This window comes from Tupaia chinensis, unplaced genomic scaffold (assembly GCF_000334495.1).
Source record: "Tupaia chinensis unplaced genomic scaffold, TupChi_1.0 Scaffold000093_1, whole genome shotgun sequence".
In the NCBI taxonomy this organism is placed as follows: domain Eukaryota; kingdom Metazoa; phylum Chordata; class Mammalia; order Scandentia; family Tupaiidae; genus Tupaia; species Tupaia belangeri.
Window position 1 is genome coordinate 10813095 of NW_006159555.1, and position 8909 is coordinate 10822003.

Sequence of the window (8909 nt, forward strand, 5' to 3'; positions counted from 1 at the left end):
AGCAGTTAGAGTAATGGCTATGTCGCTGGACTCCCATGTAGTCGACCACGGTTCGTGTCCTGGACCCGGTGGCTTAAAACACGCCGGGCGCGTGTGCATGCGTGCCCAAGATCCCAAGAGGAGAATGGAGGAGAAAGGATTGTGGCGTGACCATCCCCTCTGGGGTGTGATTTCTCGCTTTCTGTCTCTATGTCTCTGTCTGTCTGGCGAGCGCACGCACCCTATAGCGAAAACCTGTCCAAAAATAAACAAACAAAAAAATCACGCCGGGTGCGTGTGCGTGCGTGCCCAAGATCCCGAGAGGAAAATGGAGAAGCAGGGGCCGCTGCGTGCCCAAGATCCCGAGAGGAAAATGGAGAAGAAGGGACTGCGGCGTGGCCATCTCCCCTGGGGAGTGATTTCTCGCTTTCTGTCTCTCTGTTTGTCTCTGTCTGGCGAGCACACGCGCCCTATAGCGAAAAAAACTCTCAAAAAAAAAAAAAAAGAGTTAGAACTATGGTGTAAGGCTTTCTAGACATAAGCCATAAGGGAGAGGGAAGAATTCTCATATTTAATTCAGTGAACACTGGAGAGACAATAAATACACAGGCCAGACAGTGGCATGGTTGAGGCAGCTGAATCTCACATGGCTGTTCAAGTCCTGAACCTTGCAGTTTAGAAAACATACTACACAAGAGAGAGAGAGAGAGAGAGAGAGAGAGAGAGAGAGAGAGAGTGTGTGTGTGTCCAAAATCCTGAGAAGAGAAAAGAAAGGATTGCAGTGCAACCATTCCCCAGAGTAGGGTGGTACGGAATGGCTCACCAACTCCATAGAATGGGCCACCAAGTCCTGCAGGAGCCTGGGGCATAGGAACACCAGCCAGGATTCCTCTGCCAGCAGCCGTGCTGATGCCTGGACCTCCAGCAGCCCCAGCAAGTGGCACTTGAGCAATGCCAGTATCTTTGGGAGAAGGTTCTACTGTCTCTACTGTCATGGAGACCAGGTTCTCTCCTCGCAATAGCACCACACTTATTTTCCCTTTCTATTTGTTTGGAGTTCTTTGGCTTGATCTTCCTGAAGAGGATCAAATTCACATGCTTGTCAAAAGCCTTCAAGGTGAAGATCTCAGCTGTCTTACAGGATGCACCTGATTGTGTAGTCAATGTGCTGCAGCATCTTGCTGTTCTTACCCACAGTCATGGTGGCGATTCTGATGGCTCTGATTGCGGCCCAATTCGCCTCCACAGAGGCCTAGTTACCTGCCAGCAATCTGATTCCTGCTACCTGGGAGAGAGACTTTTTGCTAGTCTGTGTATGCTCACCAGAGAAACAAAGAGATGAGGGAGGAGAGGGAGGGAGGGAGGGAGAGAGAGAGAGAGAGAGAGAAATCACCCCTTGGGGGGATGACCACACCACAATCCCTTTTCCTTTCTCCTCTTGGGATTTTGGGCACACACGCTGGCATGCCTGACGTGAGTTTTAAGCACCGGGTCCAGCACTTGAACCATGGTTGGCCATGTGGGAGTCCAGCGCCTTAACCACTATGCAACCTGCTGACCCTGGGGTGGGGGAGTGAGGAGGTGTGCCCTCTTTCTTTCTCTGCAAGTACACATGTCCTATAGCAATTTTTTTTTAAATAACAAAAATAATTTTAATAAGAATTATGCAAAGAAGGACGATCTGAGCCATTTTAATGGAAGATTCATATGGTTAAACACTATGAATAGATTATGAACAAGGACCCTAGTAATTCAGTGGTGAGGTCAGAAAGTTCTAAATTAGATGATGACAATAGGAATAAAGAGATGGATACATAAGAAATTTGGCAATTGGATACAGAGATCTGAGGACAAAAAAATAGTCCAAGATAACTTCCAAAGGAAAAGAATCATGGTAATATAGAAAAGGAGAGACTCCACTAAATTGGATCTGAGAAGCATTAATTCAGTAGCCATAATTATTTGCATAATTTAGAGGCTTAACATGTGGTAGCCCAACAATATCTGAGTAAGAAATCACAGCAATTTCAAGTCTGAGTAGAGCGTAATGACTGTACACAATGAATGCTAGATAAGGCCCTACCTTCTGTCACCTTTTGGGCCTTCTCTAAGGAAAATATGTATGGACAGATCCTGATCTAGCCTGGAGAGACCCTGATCTAGTCTGAGGCCTATTTATTGAGGGCCACTCCCCAGGTTCAATTCTGTTTTGTGTACTATTACAACAGAATAGAAATTTGTTAGGTAATCTAGAAATGAAAAGAAATGGGACCAGAAAGTCAAATTCATCAGTTGGAAAAAATATCCAGAAGTTAGGTGAGAAGATAGTGAATCTGATCTGTGCAGAATGGTGAAGACATCTGTGACCTTTTAGTGCCTTGAAAATTGTGATTTTTTTTCCTTAAAAAAAATAATTTTATTTATTACCATTATTACTATTAATTTTGCTATAGGGCACATGTGCTCACCAGAGTAAGGGGAAAGCAGCAGGTGGCATGATGGTTAAGGCACTGGACTTCCACATGGCTGATCATGGTTCAAGTCTTTTCTTCTTTTTCTCTCTCGCTGGCCAAATTAAAATAATAATAACAACAAATAAAATAAATAAATATTTTTAAAAATAATAGAGAGAGAGGAAAAGCAAGAGGCCAGGTCTGGCACTTGAACCACAAGCTGGCCATGTGGGAGTCCAGTACCTTAATCACCACCACCTGTTGGGCCTAAGACTTTAAGGACACAGTTATTAACTAAAAGTTAATAATTGTTGAAGCTGTGTGGTAAGTACATAGAGGCTCATTATACTCTCTTTTTTTTAATGAGTAAGAGGGAGAAAAAGAAGAGGAGAGGGGAAGAGACAGAAAACAGAAAGAAAGCTATTTTTGAAAGTCTTGCCTATGTCTTTAGGTGGGTCCCAAACCAAACCTGAGCCTCCCATGTGGCCCCAGCCTCATGTAGTGGCACCCAACCACGTGTGCCACCATTGATAAGCTAGTATATCAGTATCCATATATTTATATACATATATATTTTTTAAATAATTATTTTATATATTTATTTTAATTTGATCAGAGAGGAACAGAATGAGAGAGAGAGAGAGAGAGAAAGTGAGAAAGCAAACTGCCAGGTTCAGGACTCAAACCACTGTTGGCCATGTGGGACTCCAGAACCCTTAACCACCACACCACCTGCCGACCTCTACATATATATTTTTTTGTTTGTTTGTTTTTAATTTGTTATAGGTCATATATGCTTGCCAGAGAGATAGAGAGAGAAAAAAAGTGAGAAAGCACCCAGCACCCTTCAGGATTGGGGACCACACTGCAATCCCTTCTCAATTCTCCTCTCAGGATTTTGAACAAACACACACATGTGCCCAACATGTTTTTTTCAAGCTGCTGGGTTGGGGACTTGAACCATGCAGTAGAACACGTGGGATCCAGTGGCCTTAACCACTATATCACCTAGCTAGCCCCCATTGACTCTTTTATATAGTTTAATACAATATTTTTGTATATATTTTTTTCTTTAAGAAAATGGAATGAAACAATGCAGTTTTATTTCTGTGATGTTTTTCACTTTTGTGCTGATTTCATAAAATGTAATAATTCAATATGTAGCACACTGCATATATATGATCATATTTACTAACGAATAAGATTGGAAAAGGTAAGATACTAAACAGGCACACACACCTATTGTTTTAATCTCTAAGTTTAAAATAAAACACATCAAGACCAGCAGTTGGTGTAATGGCTGTGTTGCTAGACTCCCATGTAGTCAACCGCAGTTCGAGTCCCGGACCCAGTGGCTTAAACTCACAGCGGGCACGTGTGCGTGCATGTCCAAGATCCTGAGAGGAGAACGGAGGAGAAGGAATTGTAGCATGGCCATCCCTCCTGGGGGGGTGATTTCTCATTTTCTGTCTGTCTTTCTGGCAAGTGCATGAGCCCTATAGCAAAAACCTCTCCCATAAATAAATAAATAAATAAATAAATAAATAAATAAAACAAACATGGAATCTAGGATCGATATTTATTTAACACCCAGTTTGCTATGGACCTCTCTTTTCTTCTTTCTCTTCGAGAAAGAAAAAAGAAAAAAAAGTCCTCCCAACATTTTTATATTGTAGCATTGACAAGTCAGTTCTTTGACCTATGAGAGCAGAGGTCCAAAGTTCAAACACCAGAGAAAAGTACCATGGAAACTATGGGTATTCAATAAATATTGACCAATGGTAATGACAAAGAAGTAAGGTTATTGTGTTCTGGGATAATGAAAAAATACAGAAGATAAGCTGATGTCTCCTTAAGGGAATTACTGTGACAGAAGCATTATTAAGAAAGTCATGGGTAGAGGGTGATTGGATAGGGCTATTTCTATGGCTATAAGTAGCCATGGAACTAGCTAGCATTACAACTAATTGGTCATTTAGACCATCTTCAAAATAAATGCCTCCCACTGAGACCTAATAGACTGTGCATTGATCAGCAATCAATAGTAATTGGGCCTAGTATTACTATGGGTTTAGTAATTTAATGTCCATAGAAATTTAGTGGATTACTTTGACTGTCACTATGAAACTCCATTTTGGTAACCAAAGAAAAAGAATATCAACACAAGTTTGAAAGAGGGGAAAGGTGTTAACAATTTAACTTCAGTGTTAAAGGATTTATTTCAGCAAAGTAAGAGCTCAATCAACTAAGGTGAATTGCTAGCATATTAAATTACTCATCACTTTTTTCCTACTAATCACTGGGTTTTAAGACAAGAATGAGAGTGAGAGAGTGAGTGAGAAAGAGAATATAGTAATAGGAACATTTAGTAAGGCAGATTCAGAGTAATTCTTAATTTCAAAATCTTTTTTTTTTTTTAATTTCCAAATCTTAACATCTGGTCAATGATTCCATTTTAGATTATTCACAATTGTTTCAAAATTTTAGCAGCACCTAAATTATGATCTATCCCATTTGTGTAGTTTGCTCCTTTTCTATAAGACTGAAGAGTTACTGCAGGAATATCTACCAGCTTGGAATTAAGTTCATTTCAATACCAGACCCTTTCTCTTCAGATTTTTCATGATCATTCTAGCAGGGAGTGAATATTTTTTATGTGTCTGAGCTACTAGTGTTTTATTTAAACCCTTATATGTTAAATGTGAAATCATATCCCTGTATTATATTTCCTCCACTGCAATCTACCCTCATACAAAGTGGCTTGCTCAGAGCTCAATTTCCACCAATTAGGTCTAAGCCCCCAAACAACTAAGAATCAAAATATGCAGCTGGCTGGCATTCTGGGGCCTTATTGCTCAAAAAGATAATGTCCATCATTAAATCAATTCATGCACTCAGGAGACTGAGAAGTTCACACTGCAAGAAGCATAGGCAGACTGAGACCATCTCAGAGTAAATCCAGGGCATATGCTCAGTGACTGCTTCTGTCGACAGCCACTTCATGGATAAAATTATTTTTATTAATACCTCCTCATTCCCTTTTGCTGTATACATGTATAATTAAGTTCACATAAACTGTGTTAAGTGAATGTCTGATGTAGATTCATTGAGCAAGAGTAGAGAAATTATGTTTTTGTCTCCTCCACTACATGGTATTTTTAGAATATTAAAAATAGGACACTGAAGATTTAAAACAATATCACAACAGAAAAGAATGCCAACACCTCAACTGGAATTTATAATTTGTATGTTATCACTCAAACAAAAAGTAAAAAGTGGATATACTTAATAATACTAGTATTGAACACAAAAAAACCCCAATATCATACCTGCAGAATATATTGTGTGAGGTCAACTGCTTCTTTTTTCTCATGCACAAGTAGAGTTTCTTCATCTTCTACAGTAATAATATTAATTTCTCCACGACGTACCTCCCTTGTGCCCAGAGGGCGTTTTCGAACACAAACTCTGATTTTCTCCATCTCAGTCCAAGGATTCTCTTTCTCCGAGGTGTTCTGTCTGATATATGTTTATCGATAGGTTTTAATTCTTACAAATAGGATAAACTTACCTAAGAGGCTGAAATATCAGTACATTTTGCTGAACACTGTGCATAATGTGTTTTTTGTTGTTGGGTTTTCTTTAGTTTTTTGCTATGGGGCATGTACACTTGCCAGAGAGAGACAGAGAAAGGGAAAGTGAGAAATCATCCCTTGAGGGGATGGTCACATCTCAATCCCTCCTCTTCCATTTTCCTCCTGGGATTTTGGGCATGCATACACACACACTATCAAGTCCAGGTCTTGAACCGCGGTTACCCATGTGGGTGGGAATCTAACACTTAACCACCTTATCACCTGCTGGCCCAAGCATAATGTACTTTTTGAAGTTACATAGTAAAATGTCAACACTGAGGGGCCAGATGGTGGCACAGTGGTAAATAACAACACTGTGAGGCAGAGTTACAAGGGAAGGTTGCCAGTTTGCAACTGGAGACTTCTCTGAGTAGCCTGGTACTCATTTGCCTACGATCTAGGCTAGCTGAAGCTGGAAGTTTATCTGAGTCAAGATCCTGTTGACAGTCCTGTATCTCTGTCTCTCTCTTTCATGGAATAAATAAAATTTTTTTTTAAAGTCAATACTGATGAAGTTATTTTGCTAGCTAAATACTCCTGATAATTTCTACTCTATACCTTTCCCACCCCAATCCTTGCCAGGGGGTGGAGAAAGACTCAAAAAACAAAACACCCTACAAGTTGTTTTACCTCTATAACATGTTTTTGCCTTCCAGATGTGGTCTTCCAGTGGTAGATGATGTTTATGCCTCCCAAACTCAGGCTGATTAATTCTTAAAATCTAACACAACATGCTGTCATTATCCTTTCGATGCCCAAACCCATGACCCTACTCCTTTTCATTCCAATTAGTTTTGCACATTTACTATTTTTTTTGACCATTAATCTAATTTATATGCTACATGGGTTTACTACATACCCTGAGTTAGGTGGTAGGTTTTGATGAATTTTTCTTCTTGTTCCTCCTAGAAACATTCTGTCCCTATGTTCTGTTTCCTTACTTTCTCTTTTGCCCTACCCAAATATGTATTTTTTCATTTGTTAGAACAGTCATGTATTTCATCTCCCAAGGACAATTTTGTGACTAGCCTTGTCCACCACTAATTCAACCTTCTATTCAAATGTATTCCTTCACTGGCTCCAACTTCATTGAACTACACAATGTTTGAAGCAATATTCCTTGAGTTAGAGATAACAATTACCAGGGTTACTTACTGGTTCTAAAAGAACTGATCACTTACATATAAAAACTGGTTTAAAACTATTTACAATAGTTTTTTTTCTTAATTTTATTTATTCATTCATTATTTTAATTTGACCAGAGAGAGAGAGAGGGAAAGTAAGAATGCAAGCTACCAGGTCTGGGACTCGTACCTTGGTCAGCCATGTGGGAGTATCTAGCGCCTTAACCACCATGCCACCTGCTGGTCCCAATAATAGGGTTCTTGAAAGCAGGTGTATTACCAGGATCAATAACTTTGGTCCATATACTAGGAATGCCTTAATAAGACAAAGTATTCCCATCGTTTATACTTTAGAATTTGATTTATAGCCCCAACAAAGCCTTCTGTAGTAGATTTTAGGAGAGGTTGTTTTTTTGTTTGTTTTTGTTTTTTTGCTATAGGGTGCGTGCGCTCGCCAGACAGAGAGAGAGAGAGAGACAGAGAGACAGAAAGCAAGAAATCACCCCCCAGGGGGGATGGTCACGCCGCAATCCCTTCTCCTCCATTCTCCTCTCAGGATCTTGGGCATGCACGCACACGCGCCCGGCGTGAGTTTAAGCCACCGGGTCTGGGACTTGAACCGTGGTCGACTACGTGGCAGTCCAGCAACATAGCCATTACGCTAACTGCTGGTCCCTGTAGTAGATTTTACACAGGATACTAACTATATAATCATTTCATATCAATTCTTTCCGAGTCTGTCAAATGGCTAGAAAATTACTTTTTGCCAGGATCTAAATTATTTTTTTTAATTAGCAAACAAAATTTCTAATATGCACAAAGCACTAAATGCATTAAACTTCTAAACACACGAAGCACTACTTTAAAGGCAGGGATCTTCTTTGTTTTAAGTTTTGCTATCAGGCTCACACTCTTGCTGGAGAAAGACAGAGAGAGGCAAAGTGAGAAATCACCCCTAGAGGGGATGGCCATGCCACAATCCTTTCTCCTCCATTCTCCTCTTGGGATTTTGGGCTCACATGCACATGTGCCTCCTATGACTTTCAAGTCACAAGGTCTGGGATTCAAACTGCACAGTCAGCCATTAGAGATTCAGCCACCTTAACCATCACACCACTGGCTGGTCCCTATATATCTTTTATATAGAGAATTAGGCCTGGCAGAGATGGTACTTAATATTTGCAAAATAAATGAAATGGCAATGTTTTAACTAAAATATCCTTGATGGTGTTAAATAATGCAAAGTGGTGTTTTTATAAATAATTTCAATTTCAATTTTATGTGTTATTCAATAAAAAAAGTAGTATTCAAGAAACATATTTACACTTTCACCATGGAGCTAACCAACGAGACAACAATAATCCTGATTTTCACAGTCATGGACCAGTTTAGAGTGTTCTCAGAATTAAAAGAAAATAGTACTATGAGCTCTGTGCTCTGCTAGACAAAAAAAAAAAAAAGTTTTCAGTAACAATATAAAATTCACTTATGTATTTCAAATTGTTAGAGATTTTCTATTTTCTGGAGTAAAATAACTGGTTATAATATCCTCTGAAACTTTCACCAACATGAGGCCAGATGTAAGTACTTTATCTTAAGATAGGAATGACGGGGTTGGGGGGAAACCAGTAGGTGGCGTGGTGGTTAAGGCACTGGACAATCCCATATGGTCACCCACTGTTTGAGTCCTGGACCTGGTGGCTTGCTTTCTCTCTTTC

At 39.8% G+C, this 8909-nt stretch overlaps 1 protein-coding gene across 1 annotated transcript in view; it reads right to left on the minus strand.

Moving 5' to 3' along the window:
* Positions 1-8909, minus strand: part of KIF24 (kinesin family member 24) — a 57143-nt gene that overhangs the window by 44415 nt on the left and 3819 nt on the right. Inside the window, exon 2 of the mRNA XM_006143118.2 lies at positions 5762-5951. Within this exon, the coding sequence (XP_006143180.1) occupies positions 5762-5951 (190 nt within the window). The remainder of the gene's footprint in view (positions 1-5761; positions 5952-8909) is intronic.